Source organism: Solanum lycopersicum, chromosome 7 (genome assembly GCF_036512215.1).
Source record: "Solanum lycopersicum chromosome 7, SLM_r2.1".
Lineage (NCBI taxonomy): Eukaryota > Viridiplantae > Streptophyta > Magnoliopsida > Solanales > Solanaceae > Solanum > Solanum lycopersicum.
Window position 1 is genome coordinate 67,452,936 of NC_090806.1, and position 24,470 is coordinate 67,477,405.

Sequence of the window (24,470 nt, forward strand, 5' to 3'; positions counted from 1 at the left end):
TCTAAGACTGATCAATGTCCTCTTAAAATCATGAGAAAAATCTATATATTCATAATGCAATAAAAGAATAATTCACTTGTACTTAATTTCCTCTATTTCAATTTACGTATTTTAGTTCTTAAAAGAACAATTACCTTGCACTTATCTCTTTATTTTTCAAACTTTATGTGTTTCACTTCTTTTTAAAATTTAATCTTCTATATTTACAAAGTTTTTAATCTCAATATTTCATTTTACTAGTAGCGACATTATATGTATAACACAACTCGTCTAAGATCACATTATTCAATTATGTTTTTCTTCATTTAAGACTACAAGACTCAAACTAATTTATTTAAGACTATAAGACTCAAACTAATTCTTTTCGTTTTTTTTATAATTTCATATAACTGTTTAAAAAATTACATCGTGCATAATATATAGCAAATCACATAACAAGGTTATATAATATTTCATTCCAAGTATCAGGAACTCCTGCTAGGCACCAATGACTACAATCCATTCCTTTTCTTCCATTCATTCCATAAATTGAAGGATGTCCATCTTTACGTAATAACGAAAGATTAGTTACATCAAGCAATGTCACTTCCTTTTTAGTCGTTCGTAATACATTTTTTTGCACTGTCAACGATGGCGGTAGACCGGCGGGATACATCGATCCGTTTAGCGGTCGCATCTGTCCCGAGCACGATTTTATGCCTGGTTGACCCCATTCGGTACCACTGTTTATTTAAAAGAGAGACGAATTTAAAATTGGACAACTTTCACATATAGCAAATAAAAAATTCATATTTGTATGCTATAGCAAAGTTTGCATAATTGCGCTCCATATCAAACACAAAAACTGTATAATTCGCTATACATATACGGTTGAAGCAAATTGTATAAAACGAAGTGTATAAAACAAGAAAGAGAAAGACACTTGGACAGAGAACTGTATAAAAACGAATTGTATTATTATAAGTGTATAGAACGATTATATACAATTTGAATTTGTATAAAATGAGAAAGAGAGAAAGACAAAAGAGACTTGACAAGGAATATACAATTATCGAATTGTATAAAACGAGAAAGAGAGAAATTAGATACAATTTGAAAATTGGATAAAACGAGAAAGAGAGAAAAGCAAAAGAAACTGGGCAGAGGAATATTTTTATTGTATAATTATAAGTGTACAGGACGAAAATATATGTACTTGCATTTGTATATGCAATTTTCTCACGCTTTATACAAACAGAAACGCAATTTATACATTTCGCTTCTGTTTGTATAAGTGAGAAAGGCGAGGGTGGCGAGTGAGATTCGGGAGAGTGGCGAGCGAGATCTGGAAGAGGGGAGAGAGAGGAACAAAAATATATGTATTTATACAATTTTCTTTGCTTTATACAATTAGAAACAATTTTTATACACTTGTGTTTGTATAAAAAGTGAGGAAGCGAGCGAGAGATTGGAGGAGAGTGGCGAGCGAGATATTTGGGAGAGAGGCGCTTGACAATTTTTTGCAAACGTTTGCTATGTAGCACAATTAAATCAAACCCTAGCTACTCCATTTATTTTAGGTTATTAGTTTGCTATTATATACAATTGTCCCTTTAAAATTTGAATGTCAGGCTAGTTGTTGGGCTGCTTGTTAATCTATTTAAGCATCGATTGAAATGTAATTATGAAAACTCACATGTTACTAGTGGGAAGTGACAGATATCTTATGAAATAATTAGTCGAAGTGCGAAAAAATTAATTTGAATTCCACGATCATAAAATACATTTTAAAAAAAATAATTGGTATGTGCTCTAATTACACTTACTTGTAATGTGAGGGTGAAATTCCTTGAAAAAAGACCAATTGTTTTGAAGGAACAATGTTGGTGTCGATCCATTTAGCCCATGTAAGCAAGGCTTTCTCAAAAGCAACCATACGATCCATATCTTTGTAATATTTGCCTCTTACTTTAATATAATCCCATCTACAAAGATTATAAAATCAAAATATTAAAAAAAATATCTTGGCAAACTTAATAATAATAATAATAATAAGCATATTACTAGTTATGTATACTAACGGTTGAGAAATTCCTCTACGATTCCACCAATGCCAAGTGTTGAAAATGAGCATATCAATTCCTTTCCATAATTTACCACCTTTAATTGAGTCTAATTTTAATATTCTTCCCTTTTTTTCCATCACAACATCCACTAAATATACACTGCGGTCTAACATCACTTGAACTCCAAAATCCTGAAAAAAATAAAAAGGTGAATTTATTTTTTTTTATAAATTTTAGGTTTTGAAGTTAAATTTAGAGGGAAAATAGAAACAAAAGAAGTTTTAAAAAAAAATCATGAAAAGGGTGAGTTTTAATAGTATGTGATATATTAATTATTAATGTGTCATTTTATGAACTATTTTTTGTACTTATCCGATTAATCTGAATTCATATTTGTCACGTCCATCCTTGGTGGGGTGGATCGACACATAGAGAAATTGTGAGACATAAAGAAACATATTAGCATAGAAAAATCACACTCTTGGTATAAAACGATTCTTAATTTCCTATTTGAAGCGTCTTCATTTTCGGTCATCAAATACAAAATCTATTATTAAAGTTGGAGACAATTATAAAATCTACGTATAATTATTTTATAAGTAATATGATTATGTATATTTATTGTCTACACTTTTAGTACATAAAGCTTAAACTCGAAAAAAGATACTAGAAAAACTTGAGATATTTCCTCAATGGCTCTAATTACTTCGCTGACCATGCTATTCCATAACGTGGAAATATGTACGAAGCTGAAACACGACCTAACTCAATTTTTAAAAGTTAGCTCAGAAAGGGACGTTTGTTCAAGTTCATGTAAGAACACCAATTTCCCATCCCTCTATCGATACGAAACTTCTTAACAAAAATATTTTTTTTTTCTAAAAAAGGAAGTGTCTTCTCTAGCTCTAACACTTTCTTTTCAATTATTGGTACATTGATTGTTGAGGTCTTGAGATAGTAACAGTTCTAACTCCTAACAAATAATTTAAAGGCATGTGGTTCATAAATAACAAATTGATAATTTTTTATATTTTGAAAAATGTAACAATTAGATAAGATATATACGTGAACCAATTGCTCATATGTCACTATAGGAAGACAACTTATATGGTTTACTTTAGATTCATTTTCAGTCAATTTCACATTTTAGGACCCCCCCCCCCCCCCCCTCCATACTTAATAATTTGTATGTTTGTATTTAGATAAGATTCACAATAATTAGTCATGTCTAGACACTGTTGATTAATCAATATTTAATAATCCAGCCAAATCCTTCACTATCACAAAAGACTTGTTATTAAATATGTATAGGTACAAATAAGACGTTAAGTGGACGAATTTGATTAAATTTAGGAATAACGGAGTTAATAAAATAAAGGAAAAACTGCAGTCTAATTAGATGATTTTGTTTATAAAATATGTACCCAGTATATAAATAGTATATACTAAATATACATAATATATCTTTGATATACATATCTATACACAACATGTACGATTAATTTTTTTTTTAAAAAAAGAATCTTATTATATGGTGCAAATGAATATTTAGGATAAAAATGAAAAAAGGGAATTTACCAAAAAGGTGAAAATGGAGACATCACCAATTCTTGTTGTATTATAATTGGCTTTAGGCTGTGATGTGTAAAGAAGGCATACAAGTGACAGCCACTGATTTCTGCTAAGAGAATCTCCCACAAACATTATGCTTTTTCCTTTGAATTTCTTTAAAAATGCTCCTCCATCAAATCTGTATATAATATGTATATAAATATATTATAATATATATAAAGACAAAAAAAATAGTAACCATCTTTTTGAAGAATCCACTAAGAGTTTGTTATCATTTCTTTAATTATAAGATGGAATTACATGAGCTTTTTAACTAACTTCAATTATAGTGATATGAGTGTAGACTTAGCCTAGTGTAGACTCATAATAAGATGACCTACTAGGGTTTTAATAGTTATAGCTTAGTCGTTTATCGAAGAAATGTAGAGTATTACTATCAGATTCATTTGAACACAATAATCTACACTTTATAAAACATTTTGGGGGCAAAAAGAGAGAAATGTATTAGCCAATTACTAAAAGGTAAAAGGCAAAGATATTGCATTGTGGTATTTCAAAATATGATTGCCCCAACCACTTTTCTTGACTAGTTAGGCGTCACTATATTTATTTACTCTTTGAAAAAATAATTTTGAGTATAAGTTAATAGAGTTACCACCTCAAAAATCTAGATCCACTATAATAATTGCATATATTTATTAACTCTTCGGAAAATTAATTTTACAATTTATATGAATAAGCTAATAAAGCATCATCCTAAAATTTTAGATTCGCCACTCTAAGCTAATTTGACCAAAGCTTAGCCAAACCCATGCTCTTATAAAGTTATGTTTCCATTAGACTTCAATACGGAGGATACATATTGCAACTCAAAATTATATATAGCATATAATATTAGTATATATATAACTTAAATTCTTACTAAAATAATTTAACACATGTAGTAACAAGCATATTATTAGAGATAGAGGGCAATAGGTGTATTACTTTTGATCGTACACAGAATTTAAGAAATAAAATGAGATTTTTGAATTTTATGATTTTAAATTACAAAATGAATTATATATTCATTTTTATGGTCTCAAACTAGTTGGAATTGAAAAAACTTACATAACATTGAAAGAAACATTATATTTGAAACAGATTAAAAAGAAAATAAGACAGTTAAATCGAGATAGGCAGAGTGCGTACCTTGTTAAGGAACAACCATGAGGCTTCCATCTATATTTAAGGTAATCTTTATCTAGACGACCCTTTCTCTGGCAATTGAATTCATGTTCAATAAAAGGACAATGAGTTGAATTATAAAGAGGATAATTATTAGTTTCATCCTCGATCCAATTTCCTCTGAATAAATTGCAGTTTTTCTTGTGCGGCTTCGCCGCAGTTGTGTGGCGCAGAAGAAGAACTAAAAGACTTATGAGAATACAAATTAATAGTGTGAAAAATGTCCAGCCGATCCGCAAGCCTATCGATCTCATCATTATAGCTTTTGAAGATGTAAAACTATTTTAGAGAGAAAAACAGAAGAAACAGAGGTTAATAAAAAGAATTAAAAAAAAAAAAAAGAGGGTACTATTTATATAAATTATCTGTGGTATTTAAAATATATATATATATATATATATGATAAGTTTATTATTTTATTCTTATTAATTAGCAGATTCTAAACAAAAGTATTCCGTATAACTTTTTAAAGAAAGTAATTTGATACTATTAAATAAAGGATATAATAGAAAAAAATTATACGATTAAAAATAAGAAGTGAAAATAAAAATTAAATTAAAAAATATTTAACGATATCTGAAGAAGACATACTTGATTAAAGAACACAAGGATAAAAAAAAAATCAATATTTGAGGGACTAAAGTACATATATCTCAAAAGTTATTATTTTTGGGGACCATACTTTAGGAATAAGATGCTTTGGTTTATTTTAATAAATATATATTTTTGGTCAATTATCTAGTGATTGGTATTTATATTATTAATAAGGTACGTTTCTGTTATAAAGGAAAGGAATGAGAATTTATATAAACGATTTACATTTTAAAAAATTTTATTCTTAAATTTAATCTCCTATTAATTCTATACATAAATTTTGTTGTGTTTAAAGGGGGTGATAAATTATCTCTGTTTTTTCGATCCACACTCTTTAGACTATAAAATGAATTATATCTTTTAGTAAATATTGAATCCTAAGACATAGAAAAATGCAAAGACTTGCCCACCTGATAATTATATCAAATTAAATATTTTAATCTCAATGATTAAAACTCAAAATGAAATCAAATATATTAGCACACATTTACTATTTATTGATTTTGTATAAACACTCGTTTTGATTAAATATTTGTAAACTTAAACTAAATTTTTAGGATCTTTGAGACACTATGAATCAGCCATGGCCCATGGGCCAGTTTAGTGGATGAGGCCCATGGTTATGATATAGGGCCTTTTCTGGACTAACTTTTGTAATGGACCCTAAGTCCAGTTAATCTATAAGTTTAGTAAAAATAATTAAATTCTAATTTATTCAGATTTATTTTTTTTCCACTTTTCTTCCTAACAAAGTCGACTTCAAAAACGAAATCTCTCACTAAAGAAGAATGACATTCCATTTCTTTTACCAATTATTTGCATGGCAGTGGTTTTTCTGTAACACAACATAAACCATTCTTTTTTGCTTTTATTTTTTTAATCATTAATTATATTGTGTAATATAATTAATGTAATGTACATATTCCTCTTCCAGTTATTGAGATGGTAGACTAGTAGCTTATCCTTTGATAATTATATTGTGTAATATTTAAAAATAAAATTTAATGTAATGTACATATTCTTGTTGAGGTAGTAATGGATTCCCATGCAGCCATAAAATACAAAAAGAAAATTGAGCTGCGGAGAGTCGCAATTTATCTGGATATGTGTGCCCATTCCATAAAATGTCTGACATTTTGGCTATATTTCTATTTACTTTCAAAAAAATTACAATTGTTAATATTATTAAATTGAAAAGTTAGTTATTTAAATCCACACTCGATGAGGGAGGACAGCTCAGTGTATTAAGCATTAATATTTACAAGAGGATCACATATTTAGGGGTTGTGACCTAGATATGTTGATGTAAGTATTAATGAGGTATTTCATGACTCAAATTCATGATTTGTTGATTACACAAAGATAAATTTTATTTTGCTTCAAAGCATCCCTTATTATATTATAAGAGTGTATAGAAATTATGATGTGGCAAATTGTCTAAGATATATTCGAGTTGATTTATATAATATAAAGTCAGATAGGACATATATTATGTCTTATATAAGACACATATTATGAGATATAAGATATGTGTTTACTTATTTAAATTTATATAATTTTAAGTGTCTACTTGTGCATATTCAAAATTGAAGAACATAAATATAACATTCAGACGAAACCTAAAGAACACGTTTAATTTATATATTTTCAAAATCTTATTAACTCATTTTTTTTTTCAATTTGGTTAGTCAATCTTAGTTTTTTGATGTAAGTGTTTATGTTCTTGTTTCTTTAATTTATTTTTGCCCATTTAATTTTCGAATCTTAGATGGAATTAGTTAATCAAGGATATTGATATGTGTGACACACTGCAGCATAAGTTATCCTGAAGCAAAAATTGAGCTGAGAATCACAGAAATCAGATAACAATTTATCCAATTAATTATATTGGACTTTGAATGCATTTTAAGAATAAATAATATTTACCAGCATATCCATAATAATTTTATATGGTTTTAGGTCAGTAAAATGATTTGGTAATAGGATAGATAACTTTTTTTACTAATATGTTATTAAAACTTAAAAGAGACAGGAAAATATGAATAAAAGAAGTACCAGATATAGTTTATTAAATTAACCTAATCTAATGTAGATTGGTTTTTTCCTCTTAAATATTGCACATTTTTCTTTAATACTTTCTCCATCTCATATTTAACAGATCACTTTTTATTTTTTATGGTATTTAAGAAATCATAAATAAAAAGTTAATTTTACTAATTCATTTCTTACAATTTTTTTTGAAAATTTTACAAACAAATATGAATACTTTCAAAATTAGTTACAAGGGTGATATAGGAAAATTTTAGTTAATGTTTTATTGATTTAGTGAGATGATTAACTGATGTGAGATAACTATTTTCTAGTATAATGATCAATTAATATAAGATGGAGGGATTACTACGTAGCTCGAAACAACAACCAACTTTAAACTTGAATTTCTACAATGGTAATTATTTTGGGATAATATTATGAGATGAAACTAAAGTTAAAATGAGACGAAGTAATTTTTATTTTTATTTTACTTTGCTATTGGCTAATGCAAATAAGCAAATCTACCAATGTGAACCGTCCAATTGTTTAGCATTCCAAGAAAATAAAAAAAAAATTCTTCCTTATAAAATAGGCATCTTGCCTTCATTAATTATTTTCACAGGGAAGACCCTCTTTGTCCACTATCAAATTCTTGAATTAATTTTTTGACATCACATCTATGGATGAACAAGCAACGTTTGGTGAAAATGTTGTTGAATTTAATTGCAAAAAATCACCAAATTATGTCACAAATTTGGTGAAGTATTCCTTGTTACTCGGAGCTGAAAAGGTCTTAATGGATCGAAAATCTCAAGAAGCATTTTCAAGCTCTAGTTTAAATTCGTGGACCGATGAAGCAACCGCGCGCGAAAAAAGGAGAAGAAAAGGAAAATCAGTCCTTATCGATGACAAATTAGCATGTGGAACGTCTAGGAACTTTGGCATCGAGTCAAGTAAAGAGCATTTTAATTCGTTCGATTTCACTTCATTTTTAGCAATAACAATGCTCAAACTTTTTGGGTTTCAAATGAATATCCTAGTAAAACTCTTCACGTTTCCAATTTTCTTGATGAATTTTTGGATAATGGTATTGACATTACCATTAAATACACTCACTTATGCCAAAAACAATTTTAAAAAACAACTAATGAATCTTGGTACAAAATCTTGGTTAAAAATGATGTCTTTTGTATTCAACCAAATTAAGGCCCAAAAATCTTTGTTAAAGTTGTCAGTAAGGTTTTGTTGGGCTTTGTTTTGGGCTGCTTATGTTTGTTTTCTTCTAGTTGGGCTTTTGATTATGGGCTTTGTAGTAAGTGGGCTTACTATGAGACGTTTGTTGGAAGAACCAATTGAGACTACAAAGGCCTTAAATTTTGATTATACAAAAACAAGCCCAGTTGCTTTTGCACCTCTTGCATCTAATGGGCTTTCTAGTCCATTAATTTCAAAGCCCAAAATTGAAGACAGGCCCATACCATATAATCACAAGCTGCAACTTACTGTTTCATTAACCATGCCAGAATCTGAGTACAACAGGAAGCTTGGGATTTTCCAGGTATTTCTTTTCAAGTTAATTTATTTTGGGATTTTTTTCGAGTTAATTTTACGTATGGTCATTGATCTTTATCAACTAATAGTAAAAGTCCCGAAATGTATCCATTATAATAGTAAAAGTCTCAAAATGAATGGTACTTACGTACCAATGTTGTTCAGACTCAAGTACAAGTATCTGATCTAGTGTGTGGATCTTCTTAAATCACATAACCTTTACTATTAGTGGTTATGGAACTACTAGGATACAATCAATTAACACTCTCTATGAATGTCTCAAAAGCTTATACTGACATTAGATCGAATATTACCTCTGTCCCAGTTTATATACTTAATTTCCTTTTTAGTTAGTTCCAAAAGAATGACACATTTTAATATTAAGTAATAGTTTAGCTTTAAAATGTCTATTTTATCTTTAATGAAATAATTTATTACGACACAATTTTTTATCATTCATTTTTTTTGACCGAAAGTATTAAAGTTTTTTTTTTCTTAAGCTTCGTGCTGAACCAATTTACCTCACATAAAATGAGACGGAAAAAGTAATCATTAGCTAATGACTATAAAAATTTTATCGCTCCTTATTTAGTGCCACTACCCGTAGTTTTTATTGTAGAGAGCATAACAATAGAATTACTAGATTTTACTTACTATAATGAATGACTAGACTAGATCTACATGTTTAAGTAACTATTATACCATTAGTCCATTACAATGAATAAAGTTTTTATGTGATGTTAATATTAAAATGGATAACCTTTAAGAACTTTAATAAGACAAAATGAAATCATGATTGCACTATTATAAAGAGTGTAATATGTACAATTTGGTTGTTTGATATAATTCTAATTAGCTATCAAACGACCTCTCTAAAATATACGTAAAATCTGTGAAACTAATCCTTATTTTTGCATAATTAGATCTTTATTGTACTAATAACTTTTGTATTTAAAGGTAAGGGTGGATTGTTTATCATCAAATGGCAAAGTAACAGCAACTTCAAGCTATCCAAGCATGTTGAAATTCAAATCACAACCAATTCGATTAGTCGAAACAGCAATCAAATCAATTCCACTTGTTACTGGATTTCAATCAGAAGTACAAAATCTTAAACTTGTTATAAATGATTTCACAGAAGGTTTTGAGCCAACAGCATGTTTTAAAGTTGTTATTGAAAAAAGAGCAGAATATCAATCACAAGGTGCTGGTATACCAGAAATTTATTCAGCAACATTACATGTCGAAACAGAGTTACCAAAAATTAAAAAAATCATATGGATTTGGAGAAGAACTGTTCTCGTGTGGATTGGGATTCTCGCCTTTCTGAGTCAACTGAGTTTTTCTTTAATATTTTGTCGAACCTTGATTTTACCAGGGAGAAGGATTATGAGTGTTCTTGGAAATAAAAAGAATGTCCAAAAGAACAAAATTTCATGGTAGGTCATTGATCTTATTATAAGATAACAATAATTTGTTGTTCAAGAATGCATTTAGTATTTCATTTCTTGTTGTCAAGTTTGAATGAATAAATGGAAGTGTTATATTTTAAAGGGTGTGTGTTTGGTATGAAACATTTCTCTAAAATAGTTTTGTGGATTTTTTGTTTATTTTTTATTTTTGGATAAGTAAACAAATAATATTGTTTCTAGTGTATAGGGTAATTAATTTCAAGCAAGAAACTTGTTGAGTATTAGCTAATGACACTGTATATACATAATTTTATATTTGTTATTTCATTTCTAATTTATTATAAGCAAGATTACACATATAATTTTATATTACTATTTCTTAGGATTGTATATACATAATCCTATGCTACTATTTCTAATCCTATTTTTATGCTAATTAAGATCATATATATATATATAATCATATACTGCTTTGTAAAAAGGATTTTATATACAAAATCCTATACTGCTATTTTTATTTTTATTCTAAATAGAATTGTATATACATAATCGATAGACTTTGATTTCATTTTTGGTGCATAACTAGCTGAACTTTTGCAAGACTATCATTTTTGTTGCATAACTAGCTGAATCTTTTTGCAAGACTATAACAAAGAAAATTACGTACACTGTCAAGTAAAAGTAAATAAGCAGAAATTAAAATAAAACAAAATAAAGTGACTGTCAAGTAAAAGTAACTAAGCAGAAATTAAAATAAAACAAAATGAAGTGTAGAAACGAATTTATTCAAATTTCATTTTAAATTTCTTTTGTGAATATGGCATACCACTTTTTTCATGCAATATCATACTTAAGACATGTTTGATATGATCACTTTCATTTTTGCATGAAGCAGAGCATATGTCAGTCACTAATTTTCAATTAAATCGTTTTCACAAAATCAACAAAAATATATGAAAATGACTTTGACTTGATTAATGCAAATAAAATCAATTTGAAAAAGAAAAATTAATACAAAAATAAAAAGAACATATCAAATAATATTAGTATTAAGAAAAACCTTTTATAAAGTGATGTACACTGCATTATAACCTTTTTTTTTTGTATATTTTATAATACATTAATAAACATATATAAAGTGATGTACACTGCATTATACCACAAATGTTTAGGTAATTTGTTACTGATTATAGTTTTGAAAATGTTTTCACCTAACTAAGCTGTTACATAAATTTATTAAAATAATCCTAGAAGTATTTAAAAATTGAAATAAGATTTTTACCAAATTGTATATTTCAAATAGAGTATCATTTTTTAATTGTAAAAATAAGTCAACATCCAGACATGTCGTTTTACATTTAATTATTTGATAATTTGATTAGTTTGAATTTGAAATGCAAGACACCTTAAGAAATCAAAGATAATTTTACAATACCAATGTTAAAACGTGATCAATCTCAAATTGAAATAAATTAGATAAATTAAGAAGTATAAAGTAATAACAAATTTAATTGTGTACAACTTTTGATTAATAATAAAATCAATTACTCTTTTAGAAACTAGTAAATTTTGAAAATATGTGTATAAGAATTGCTAAAAGGTTGACAACAAGAAAATTTCAATTAATACAAATATACCAAGTATTAGTAAAATTATTTGTGTCTTATATGAGAATTTAATATCACACGATTTATAAAATAATACTTAAAATTTATCCGTCGTTAAAAAGCTAAATATTTAATTGTGTAGAAGAAAAAAAATAAAAAGTTTGGAATTTTCGTTGTTTTAAAATGAGATGAAATCCGTATATTTATAAACGAGAAAGGATAGTGTGAACAAATATTTATATATAGTGCCTTATAAAAAAAAGGTCACAACTATTTGAAAAAGTTGCAAGCCTTTGAAAAGGTCACAATTTTTTATAAAAAAAGTCACAATTCTTCATTAAAATCACTACTTTTCATAAAAGAAAGAGTAGTTTTATAAATAAATAAAGTAAAAGGAAATCTATATATATATATATATATATATATATATATATATATATATATATATATATATATTATTGAATAAATTTGAGGTTTTATTAGTAGTTTTAGGGTTGAGACGCCTTGTATTCAAACTTCTATAATTAATAATGCATTATTTAAGTCTTAAGCCCCTACTATTATCCCCAAAATTGTTACTCTACGAGATCCACAAACCACACTCCAAGAAAAAATAGTATGTTATCCTCGCTCTTTGATAATGTATTTAAATTTTCTATTTGTAGATTGCATTCATATAAATTTAGATATAGAATTAGTAAGTATTTAATATATATAATGGGTATACCCCATAAAATATTCCAAATATGAGTAAAGTCAATGTAGGTTAAGAAAATATTGACTATTAATATATGGGGTCTATGAGGAATGGATGATGCTTGTTGAAAATGAAAAAATTGTTATGCAAATTGGGAAAGATAATTTTTATGAGAATTAAGTTCAATCCATCCAGCTCTCGCCCCGCCCCCACGCTGCCCCAATTGCCATCCCTACGTATTGAATAAGATGATTTGTCATACCCCATAAATTATAGGAAAACTTTCACGTATAGCCACTTAAAAATAATTAATTACTCGCCATAGCTATAGTTTGATAATTACAATTTGTAGCTACATGTTATATGGAGGAGAGATGCAAGCGAGACTGGGAGAGAGGGAGGAAAGAGTGGGAGAAAGGTGAATTGTATATGTATATTGGTTAGATAATTGTATATATTTTACATATTTATTTGTATATATGGCCAGAGAGATTGGGAGAGGGAGGAGAGAGGCTAGTGATACTGGGAGAGGGAGTAGAGCGGCGAGCGATATTGGGAGAGAGAGGAGAGAGGCGAGCGATATCGAGAGAGGGAGGAGAGAGGCGAGAGAGAGAGGGCAGAGAGTGGAGAAAGGTGAATTGTATATGTATATAATTGTATATAACTGTATATTATACATATACATTTGTACAAATGGCAAACGAGATTGGGAGAGGGAGGAGACAGGTGAGCGAGATTGAGAGAAGGAGGAGAGAGGCGAGCGAGAGATGGCAGAGAGTGGGAGAGAGGTGAATTGTATGTGTATATAGGTTAAAAAATTGCATATTATATATATGTATTTGTATATCCTAGCAAATTATACATATACAAAGATGACTAATTATACAAACTCCAAGCTAGCCCACGTAATTAATGTATAATGTTAGTCGCGAGTGGTAATTATAGCAAACTGTAGCTATGATAAATAATTAAATAGCATAAGTTTGCTTAGCCACGTAATTTTCTCTAAATTCTACCCAAATTTGTTTTTTTCTCAACACTTATAATAGGAGGCTTTTCCTACCATAATTACTTTATTCGATTTTCCTATTTCCTCTACAATTATCATATTTACCTTTTCTTATTCCTACCCCAACACGAATTCCCATTTAGGATTGACTATAAGTAATCCTGAAACAAATGTTTAATTGAATGACTTCCTTCTTTTGTTTCAAATGCTATTTAAATTACGAAATTTAGCACACTTTTATTCTTTAGGCAATCAACTGATTATCTTTCTCTCCAAAACCTATAGTAATACTAATCGACATTAAAAGTACCTTCAGTATGAAATACAGGGACACATAGAATCATAAGGGTCAAGTTTGACACAAGTATGGAATATTTGAATTCTAGATAGTGTTTGAGTTCCGAGTCTTTTTCCTTTTTGCGTGGATAAATAAAAGTCCAAGGTTTTGGATTTCTTTTCTAATTTAAGTCCTATTTGACTAGTTCATTTATGCTTATAAGTCAACTATTATGGTGCATATATAAGACTTTCGCATATGTAAAGCTTTTTTTAAGTCTTATTTTGAAGTATCAAGTAGAAAGAAAAGTGAGAGAGTACTGATTTTCGCATAAACCCTAGCACCTAATTTAAAATAGCAATTCCCGCTTCGCTACTTGTCTAATTGAGCTGATTTTTGGAAAGATTGTTTCCTTCAACTTAATCTTTGATTGAAAGTAAGAGTTGAAAGAGTTCAATTTAGAGTGTTTTAGCTTTATATTTTAACTCATGAATTGTAGCTGCGTTTTTGATGATTCTGCTCCTTTTATTCCTCTAACTTTTGGTGCTATCTTATAGTTGGGACACTTGAGACACTTTTTTTATTACCATTTTTCAAAAACACTTTTATAATTGGGAAACTTTCACATATAGCCACTTAAAAATAATGAATTACTCTTTATAGCTATAGTTTGATAATTACAATTTGTAGCTATATGTTATTTGGAGGAGAGAGGTGAGCGAGACTGGGAAAGAAAGGAAAGAGGCGAAAGTGAGGGGAAAAGAGTGGGAGAAAAGTGAATTGCATATGTATATTGGTTAGATAATTGTATATTATACATATGTAATTGTATATATGACATGAGAGATTGGAGAGAGAGGAGAGAGGCGAGCGAGATTGAGAGAGGCAAGGGAGAGAGGGGAAGAGAGGTGAATTGCATATGTATATAGTTGTATATAATTGTATTATACATATACATTTGTATAAATGACAAGCGAGATTGGGAGACGGAGGAGAAAGGCGTGCGAGATTAAGAGAGAGAGAGGAGAGAGGCGAGCGAGATTGAGAGAGGCAAGGGAGAGAGGGGAAGAGAGGTGAATTGCATATGTATATAGTTGTATATAATTGTATTATACATATACATTTGTATAAATGACAAGCGAGATTGGGAGACGGAGGAGAGAGGCGTGCGAGATTAAGAGAGAGAGAGGAGAGAGGCGAGCGAGATTGAGAGAGGCAAGGGAGAGAGGGGAAGAGAGGTGAATTGCATATGTATATAGTTGTATATAATTGTATTATACATATACATTTGTATAAATGACAAGCGAGATTGGGAGACGGAGGAGAGAGGCGTGCGAGATTAAGAGAGAGAGAGAGGAGAGAGGCGAGCGAGAGAGGGCAAAGAGTGGGAGAGAGGTGAATTGTATATGTATATACGCTAAAAAATTGTATATTATATTTGTATATCCTGGCGAATTATACATATACAAACATGACTAATTATACAAACTTGAAGTTACCCCACGTAATTAATGTATGATGTTAGTCGCGAGTGATAATTATAGCAAACTATAACTATGATGAGTAATTAAATAGCATAAGTTTGCTTATCCACGTAAATTTTTTTCTTTATAAGGAATTCTTGTTGATTTTTAATAAAACTTTGGCCGTGTAATATTCAGTTTAGGTCAATACTCGTTGATGCATTAACAATCCTTATTTATAATAGTGTATCCTTTATTATATTCGGACAGACCTTATTTAAATGTAAACATGCAAAATTCTACCCAAATTTGGTTTTTTTCTCCACCGCTTTAAATGGAAGGGCTTTCCTACTTTATTCGATCTCCATATTCCTCTAAAGTTACAATATAATACCAACACAATATTAAGTTACCTAATTAAACAAAAACAAGGCTTTATACATATTCCTATTCCTAATTTAATACAAACTGTCAGACGTAAAAAAGAAGTCTATATATATACATACAGACAAACCTCGCACCAATACAGACAAACCTCGCACCAATACTTATACCGACGTAAAAAGTTTCTATATATAGAGAGAGACAGACAAACATCGTTGTTACATTAAGCTCAAACATCATGGCTCAAACCATGACCTACAAACCAGAATGTATCTCGTATTCTGCGTATACAGAGGGATTTCGATTTCATCCTACAGATAGAGAATTGATGAAATACCTTTTACATTACGTAATAGATAATCCGTTGCCTACATTAGTTCCAATTGAAGAAGAAGATCTTTATTTAAAAGACCCATGGGTATTTTTTGATGCTAGAAAAGAGAAGACGATTTATTGTTTTACAGAGCTGAAGAAATTGAAGAAAGGAAATTTGAGATTTGTTCGAACCGTTGGAGATGGTTCATGGAAATCACAAGACAGAGGAAAAGCTATAATTAGTGAAAGAGGTTCGGTTTTGGGATACAAAAGAAGTTTAAGGTATCAATTGAGAGGGTCCGAACACGATGGACAATGGCTTATGAAGGAATATTCGTTATCAGCGGAAGTCAAAAACCAATTGCGTAAACAATTACGTGTAAGTTCACCACAATTCAGAATTCTTGAGGTTTTTGATTTAAAAAAAGAAAAAGAAAAAAAAATCAAAATAATTATTCGATACTCGATATTATACATTTTTTAAATATGTATGATAGATATCAAATTTCCACCCACGGCCTCATTAAAATGACATATTAATTTCAATTTTTATTTTTTTTTTAGGAAAATAACAAAGAAAATTATGTACTTTGCCGAGTTAAAAGAAAGAATGGGGAATACAGAAAGAATGAGAAAGACGGTCAAAATGAGGCAATTGAAACTGAAGAGCTCAATGCTATTATTAGTGATCCTCTTAATGGCGTATTAAAGCCAGTACCAACATTGAATCTCGCTCTCTAAGCCTGTAGATTCTAACCATTTTAGATGATAGCTTTTATTATTATTTTTTCGTCAGAATGTCAATTCATTCTAATATTGTAAATGAATACTAATTCATTACCATTGTTTATAATTAATAATACATAATTAATAATAAAGATGCACGATTATTTATTTTTTTGTATGAACATTCAATGCAACTGAAACTGAAACACGTTTTATACATCAGTTATAATAATATATTCTTTCGAAAAGCATATATTAGTTTGCTGATGGGATGGAATTGGAAAAGGAGTAGTCCAAAAACCAGTCAGTTTGGAATAAAAGGGATACATAATTTACAACAGCTTCCCTCCTGCACACCATCGGCATAACGAGCTCGAGACTTCTAAGAGAGGAAATTTGGATACAAAAATTAGAAGATCAGCCCCAAAAATACGCTTATCTTTGTGTGATTAAAGAGCTACTGATTTCCCCCTTTTCTGCCATTAAAGAAAAATAACCACAGTAAAGAGATCAGTAGATGAACTATACATGTAACAGTCCTATTTACAGATGATTGCAGTATTATGTGGTTTTTGGGCAGGGGGGAATTCTCAAGTGTATTAAAACTCGATGCCGCTGTTCAACTGAATGGAGAAGGACGGCCTGCCAGTGTTGCCAAGAGGGGTTTCCACCTTAAGAACAACCCCTGAGCTTCCAACGTTTCCATTCCACTTTGACCGCCCAAGCTGCATTTGCACAAGAAAAAGATTTCTATCAAACAAAAAGAAAGAAGCAGGAACGTGGGTAAAAGTTCAGGAATGACTCACAGCTAATGATGCAAACGCAGAAGAGTGTGTTGCAAGTGCACAGCCACAGATGATATTTAATCCCTCCTTTAGAGAATGTGTGATGTCTGCCTGCAAACCGGGAGTGCTCCCACCAAATGTCGGGCATACGCTGATAGTGTAATGAGATTAGAAGGTGACTCATAATCTTGTTACCGCATTAAAGAAGGAAGAGATGAACTATACTTATCAAGCTCTAAGTGACTGTACATGTAAGCAGAATGCAAATGCAACGAACATAATTGTCACAACAGAGAGAAAACCAGGAAAAGGCTATCATAATTGAAGATTACAGCCTCACATTAAAATGTAGAGAACTTCTAACCAAAAAACTCCACACAATTGTGGCAGAAACGTCTCAATATTTGCTAATGCAACTGCACCATCAGATGTTGATAGAAACACCATAAACAGCAAATAGCAGAAAAGTCTGTGTTAATAAATATGAAGCAGTCAGTATTACCTTATTTGAATGGTTGGCCTATACATGAGACCAGATCTCTTCCAAGCTAATGCCTGGGTAACCCCAAAACTAAATGATTTGTCGGGCCAATGCATCATCGGTGTAATGCATGTTCCCCATTTATTCTGCATATAATAAGTGAAAATATTGTTCTTAAATAAACACCAGATAAAGTGGGAAAAGGTACAGAAATCATTGAATGTCAAATACTTCCTCACATTAAACATCACCTCACCTTGCAAGAGAAACTGAACTTGAGATCCCCCGGGTATTGACCCTGGGCTTGAAGCAAACCTCCACATAGAGGTAAAAAGGCACTGGTGGACAAACCCTCCCCAGATACGTAAGTTATTTGACCATTTGGAAACTGCAAGTCCATAAACGACTGCAAAATAAAGAGGTTCAATAAGTTACTAAGAAAGAAAATAAAGTTACGATTCCAGAAAAACAACAGTGTAGAAAAGCATCTGAGATCAAATCCTTGTGAACCAAGTCTGCTACCTAAGTGGGGAATGGTCACATACCCATCTAAGCCAGAACTGGAAAGAAAGATTACCAGGTTGTCCAAAAAAGCATCTAGATTATCTGCATGAGAGAAGTTACCGTGCTCCCTTAAAAAACTGTTCTTGCTTGTGTATAAACTAAGCATGATCACCAACAAACGAGTTAATGAAGATGAATACTTCAACGCCGCATCCTGTATAAAATATCAGGTTTGCAAGTCACCTCTAATCACTGGGTCTCTGTTCTAGCATGTGCTAAACGTAAAGCAGTGTTGGGGATTTCGCTATGGGAAATTACCGACGCGAAGAAAGTATTGTGAGACAAATAACTGTTTTCTCCAGGCCTTAAAAAATTTAGGACATCATGGCTGAAAGGTCTACCAAAAACAGCCTCTCTACCACCACCACAACCCCCCCCCCCCCCCCCCCCACCCACCCACAATTAGGGGTAAGAGGTCTGCATAACCTCCCAGACTCCACTTGTTTTTGTTGTTGATATGTGGCTGAGGGTATGTAGTTAGTAATAAAAAAATTTAGATCAAGTTGAAGCAACTCAATAGATTATGTTGTAGGATTCACTAATGGACATATATAGTTGTGCTACTGCATTTCTGAATTAATTGATGAACACCAATCTTCTTCCTTCGCCTCTAATGAGCAATCTATACTATAGTAATATAATGGCATAAGAGATGCAAAAAGAAGTTCTCAATTAGTTACGGCCTAGACCTGGAGATACTGGAGAAGCAGCAATCTTTCAATAAACACTCAGGAGAAGTGAATGTTGAGGCGAATTTCGTAGTTTTAATAGAGAACCATATAAAAATGACGCAGGTTCTCTACTTTGTATATATCAGTGGTAACCAGGACTTCCTGCCTATCAATGAACTATTACTTTATTGGCAAGGAAAAGCACCCTCAGGTCTGAAGAATGTGGAGTATGACTATTACTTAGTAAATAAAAATCTAATGCAATAATATGCTTTTCCAACAGCACCTGCCGTTTTTTACTTTTTTTTGTGGGGGGTTCAAGCAGCAAAACGTGCGCGCAACAAACAAATCAATTACATAGGTAAGAAGAGAGAGCAATCATGTGCACACCATCTCGTTACCGTCACCAGAGCCCTTAAACATGACAAAACAAATAAGAGGTACAACCCTCATCCAACAAAATCATGGGTCACTAGACTGTGAACAACACTGACATAACAGGAGAGTGCCGCAATAATCATCACCTCAACAATATGTGGACTAGAACATAAGGCAAAAATTTCAAGGATGCATGAATAGGGAAGAGTGACTGAGAGCATGCTGACTAAAGCTTTTCAGATCTTTCTGTAAAAATTAAAGACTTAATAGAGCGTGACCGCCAGGGGAATGTTACCAGCTATATCCTCAGCTAGCACAAAGTCAAAGAAAGTAACTCTCCAATGAAAGAGAAGTGGCATGCGCAAACATGATAAAAAAAAAAGAACGGGAGCAACCAAAACTCCACAAAACTAGCAGAAATACCAGTAGTGTACATGAATATAAAACTCTACTTACGCAGGCCAAAGGATTCAGACAGATCATCGACATAAGAAGCCACCTTCGATGTTTCGACCACACAGCTGGACAAATAGAATGCATTCCACGCTGTCCATTTGTCAAAAGAGACAAGTAAATTAACGTAATTATTATACACACAACTAATGTAAAAAAATGAGTCATTTTGGTATGCAAGGTTTCTGAAATTATTCAGTCAATAAGGTAATAATTTCTTGACTAAATTTGGTACACAGGGACATCAAGCAGGATCGGTATTAAAAATGATTTCATGGCATCTCATCTCCAGAATATAAGATAAACTATGTGAAAATTAGAGATGGTATATTCATATAGCGGTACCCTACTTCTAGACTGCAAATCACTTAAGACAAATCTGATTCAACAATTACATTAAACCTACCACAAACTACACTATCATGAATAGATAGACTAGTGTCTGGACAACAGAACATACTACAATAAAACCAGTACCAGTAACCCCCCCCCCCCACACACACACACACCCCCAAACAGTGCCCAGAAGGCCAAAAGTACTGGAAGACTTTTCAATACAAGCAAACAATGTCCTAAAGTTATAGTCTGGATACCTTCCTGTCATAGCCATACCAAAGAAGGTGTTGCTTAGACAAGTGAACTGGCAGAAGTAGTGTTGAATCACGGACAAAAAGTACTGGTCCAAGTTGAACAAGGAACAGGGAAGAATTATCATTTCCTGAAGTGTAACTGCCCTGTGATGCCTCTACTCTCCACAAATCTCCTCTAGCAGCCACAGAACTTTCTACATTCCTGGTCCTACTTTCATATGTTGACGAAAAGTTGATTGTACCCTGCATTTGGAGATCAAGAAAGTAAGATCTCAAAACTCGCAACAGAGGAGCATAAATCACAACATATTTCTCATCTCTAGTCAACCCACAAAAGTTTAGAACAGGTACACTCCCATAACTGTAACCACGGATCAAGAGAATTGTTACTTTACACATGCATGATACATGAAATGACATGAACACGCAGTCACTTGGTGATCTGTTTGTTATTTTTTCTATCTACAGAAACAAATTGACATTTAAATGTGGAACATCCAAGCCAGGATCTAAAAACAAGGAGCACTCAGCATATCAGAAGACAATTGCAAGCTAATTGCTAGTTGAGCTTTGGATCAGTTGTGGCTGAATGCCAGCAATGATGAATACTTTACTGAAAAACTGATAACAATAAGAAACACACAAAGAAGCTCCGATGCTACAACATGTCCTGCATAATATAAAATAACAAGGAAAATCTAGGGCTATCACCACTAAATATGAAGTACTCATTTCTCATATGTGAAACAAATTTTGTCCATACTACAGCTATCTACGTACTACTCTAGTTTTTTCCAAGGACCGAGAAATCTGTCTGGAGCCGGCTTTTCGGGCCAACCACAGCCTTTGAAACAGTGGGATGATGGGCTTGTCCCCTTTACCCTTCCCTACTTAAACACCAGAGTTGGTTCGCTTGGCGTAGGGCTTGGACATACGACCAAAGACACAAGGCCATCAAGCTTTCTCAATTGAGCTAAACACCAGGGGCACTACACGGGTAATTTAGGATTTGAATTTTAGTTTTCTTTGGTTTAGATAATTTTGTCATTCTTGTTTCCTTGTAAAATTAGCATTTCTTTATATATTTCTTTTTCCTTTTAAATGTTTCTTGATTTACAAGGATTCCGTGTTTGCTTCGGATCAGAGTTTTTTTTGCCACCTATTGTAAACTGAATGCTTGGCAACTATTCAACTTGTTATTCTCCATAAATGTTGCCTTTGGCTTAACATTTTTCTAAAGGAACTTTCAGGGTTTGGCTTTAGGTCCCCTCAAAGGATTTTCCCTCAGTTATCCTCTGAAAAGCTACGCGAACACTTCAACAGGTCTTCTGCCTACATATTCACTAATAGAACTTAACCCACACATTTGAAGGGGACCACTGTCACTACTTATTATAGGGCGAACACCATATGACGGAAAGAAAGCGAACTAAGCATTAGAAAGCAAAGCCTTTGACGTCACTAAGGTCAATTCCTACACCTCTACCACTACCTTGAGTCCTTGATCAATTAGTGCAGCATTCTAAACCTGTAGACTGTAGGCGCATGTAATATTTGCTAATGCTTACAATCAGAGTACAAGCTTTGGAAATATTCATATATCACATATTGCAGCTTAAGTATCTTCCAAGTGCAAAATCTAAATTATACTTACTAAGGCGTGACTCCAACAACAAACTTATGGAAATCTTCATTTTATAAAACTGCACCTTAAGTATTCTATAAAACAAGCATCAACCAAATGTTTGTAACATGCTAAGCAAGGAATCATATGCGTGACTGAAAACATATAAGTGACTCCTCCATCCCTGTACTGTTGTTGTCATCTTTTCATGTGTCAAAAATATGAGTGAAAATATGAAGAAATTATAGATGTGACTTCACAAGAACATAGTCCTTTCAATTTTCACTAAAATTTACCTGTGATCTGCCGAAGTGTTTGAATGCCTTCAAATTAACATCAAGAAACTCCTCTTCACTTGGTTTATCTTCAGCTGAATCATTTTCAGCATACCCATATCCCCTAAATCTTTCGGCCAACAACCCCAAATCCTCCTGCAGGTTAACACTCAAATCAGCTCTTTGGCTCTCTGTCCCAGCCATCAAAGACAATCTTAAACTCTCATCTTGCCGAAAAGGCACTGGCAACTTCCTGAAAAACTGGTGAACCATTCCATTCAAGCAAGCCCCAAAGTCTGCTCCAGCCTGCCCTATCCTGTTTCCAATTTCAAAAATCGATGAAACCCCTGGAATTGCAGAGCTATCCACGGCTATCCCAAAATCCCTCGGAATGAAATTTTGACTTGGCAACTCTACATCAAAAAGCTTAGAAGCTTGCCCTATTCTGTTCCCCATATCAAAAATTGCTGAAACCCCTGCAATAGCAGATTTATCCACAGCTATCCCAAAATCTCTCGGAATAAAACTTTCAGCCATCAACTCTACATCAAAAAGCTTGGAATTTTGAGAATATGGCCATGGAAACGACGGAGGAGTTATATGCGATTGAATCAAACCAGTAACTCCTTGAGCAAGCTTATCCGCTAAATCCTGCCCATGTCTTTGCACCTCTTCCCATGCTTCAAATGATCTCTCCACAGACATCATTTTCCAAAACTTCACCAAAATCACCACTAAATTCTTTTATAATATTCGAATAAATTCAAATCTATAACAAAACAGCATCAAACCATACTACTACAACAAGCATCGATTATAAGTTAAACAGCCTCACTTGATCCATCACAACTTAGATTCCATACGTAATAGTCTATCTCAAGTTCAACAAACTAAAATCCAAGTTCATAAACACATAAACTACCAATAAAAGTTTCCAGAAATATACCAGGATCGGCGAAGCTTCTAGAACACAGCTCTAGCTCAAATTGAACCGTTTCCGATGGCGTCGGTGCCCAAAAACAGTGAAATTACCTTATCAGAATCCACGATTAGGGTTTTTAAAAGACCATGAAAATAGATTTTTTTTTTTTCTATTTGAAGAGATAAAAAAAGACAAAAGGGAGTGGGGAAGATATGTTTTGTGTGCGTAATGCGCACACCCTTTCTCATCTAGTGCCACGTAAGCAGCGATGACTTCTGGTGGTTCTGAAGATAAAAAATTGTTTTCAAATTGGGCCGACTGGGGCCCATTGTGTTGACATCATGGCATTTTCCTATTGGGCCTTTTAAGTCAGAAACCGTGGATTGGAGATTTTTAATCCTATACAAACGCGGCATGTGTTATTTATTACTCCCTCCGTTGTGTATTATTTGTCATGGTTTCTATTTAAAAATTTTGACTAACGTTTTAAGATGTATTTTTTCACTTATTGATATGTAAAAAATTTCAATTCATAGTATATAGTTTTTTAATATCTAAATTTTTTGTTTAAAATATCAAATTAATATAATCTAATTTAACTTTGAAAATCAATCAAATTGACTTTCGAAAAACGCAATATAACAAATAAAAGTGGACAGAGGAAATATTAATTTTCTTTGGAGGAAAAAAATACTAGTAAAAGATTATTACTAAATATATACTTACTTATGTGTATATGGGTTGCTAGTGCCTTTTATTGAACCACTTAATTGTAGTGAATTTATATAGGGTAACTTTCACATATAGCAAATAAAAA

At 31.8% G+C, this 24,470-nt stretch overlaps 2 protein-coding genes and 2 long non-coding RNA genes across 7 annotated transcripts; 2 read left to right on the forward strand and 2 right to left on the reverse strand.

Moving 5' to 3' along the window:
- Positions 1–349: 349 nt before the first annotated feature.
- Positions 350–5,558, reverse strand: LOC101247637 (protein trichome birefringence-like 41). 2 transcript variants are annotated; one of them, XM_069287156.1, is made up of 6 exons: positions 5,436–5,558; positions 4,809–5,123; positions 3,624–3,795; positions 2,061–2,236; positions 1,806–1,964; positions 350–722 (listed from the first exon to the last, which is right to left on the reverse strand). In XM_069287156.1, exons 2-6 carry the CDS (start codon positions 5,099–5,101, stop codon positions 428–430), a joined length of 1,095 nt encoding a protein of 364 aa, XP_069143257.1. In that variant the 5' UTR covers positions 5,102–5,123; positions 5,436–5,558; the 3' UTR covers positions 350–427. The 2 variants fall into 2 exon arrangements, with proteins under 2 accessions (XP_069143257.1, XP_004244289.2); XM_004244241.5 differs by lacking the exon at positions 5,436–5,558 and having other exon boundaries at positions 4,809–5,241.
- A 2,531-nt stretch (positions 5,559–8,089) lies between these two features.
- LOC101250235 (uncharacterized) lies at positions 8,090–10,573 on the forward strand. The gene is made up of 2 exons (XR_011210833.1): positions 8,090–9,027; positions 9,978–10,573. It is a non-coding gene; the product is annotated as an uncharacterized lncRNA (long non-coding RNA).
- A 5,521-nt stretch (positions 10,574–16,094) lies between these two features.
- LOC101249941 (uncharacterized) lies at positions 16,095–17,078 on the forward strand. The gene is made up of 2 exons (XR_011210835.1): positions 16,095–16,563; positions 16,749–17,078. It is a non-coding gene; the product is annotated as an uncharacterized lncRNA (long non-coding RNA).
- A 23-nt stretch (positions 17,079–17,101) lies between these two features.
- Positions 17,102–23,917, reverse strand: LOC101247345 (uncharacterized). Of its 3 annotated transcripts, XM_010326094.4 has the most exons (8): positions 23,678–23,917; positions 22,753–23,448; positions 20,836–21,075; positions 20,246–20,335; positions 18,433–18,582; positions 18,198–18,322; positions 17,717–17,846; positions 17,102–17,635 (listed from the first exon to the last, which is right to left on the reverse strand). In XM_010326094.4, the coding sequence occupies exons 2-8, from the start codon at positions 23,437–23,439 to the stop codon at positions 17,510–17,512; spliced, it is 1,548 nt and encodes a 515-aa protein (XP_010324396.2). In that variant the 5' UTR covers positions 23,440–23,448; positions 23,678–23,917; the 3' UTR covers positions 17,102–17,509. The 3 variants fall into 3 exon arrangements, 2 of the variants coding, with proteins under 2 accessions (XP_010324396.2, XP_004244288.2); XR_011210834.1 differs by having other exon boundaries at positions 17,717–18,111; positions 22,753–23,864; XM_004244240.5 differs by having other exon boundaries at positions 22,753–23,917.
- Positions 23,918–24,470: the final 553 nt, after the last annotated feature.

Bases quoted from the DNA above. Each gene is read 5' to 3' on its own strand.
- LOC101247345 (XM_010326094.4), bottom strand. From the start codon at position 23,439: ATGATGTCTGTGGAGAGATCATTTGAAGCATGGGAAGAGGTGCAAAGA. The intron at 20,336-20,835 runs GTATCCAGACTA...ACAAATGGACAG, and splicing joins GGTATGGCTATGACAGGAAG to CGTGGAATGCATTCTATTTG. The intron at 17,636-17,716 runs GTGAGTCATTCC...GTGCAAATGCAG, and splicing joins CTGCGTTTGCATCATTAGCT to CTTGGGCGGTCAAAGTGGAA.
- LOC101247637 (XM_069287156.1), bottom strand. From the start codon at position 5,101: ATGATGAGATCGATAGGCTTGCGGATCGGCTGGACATTTTTCACACTA. The intron at 2,237-3,623 runs GTAAATTCCCTT...TATTTTTTTCAG, and splicing joins TCTCCATTTTCACCTTTTTG to GATTTTGGAGTTCAAGTGAT. The intron at 1,965-2,060 runs GTTAGTATACAT...TAATCTTTGTAG, and splicing joins CGTAGAGGAATTTCTCAACC to ATGGGATTATATTAAAGTAA.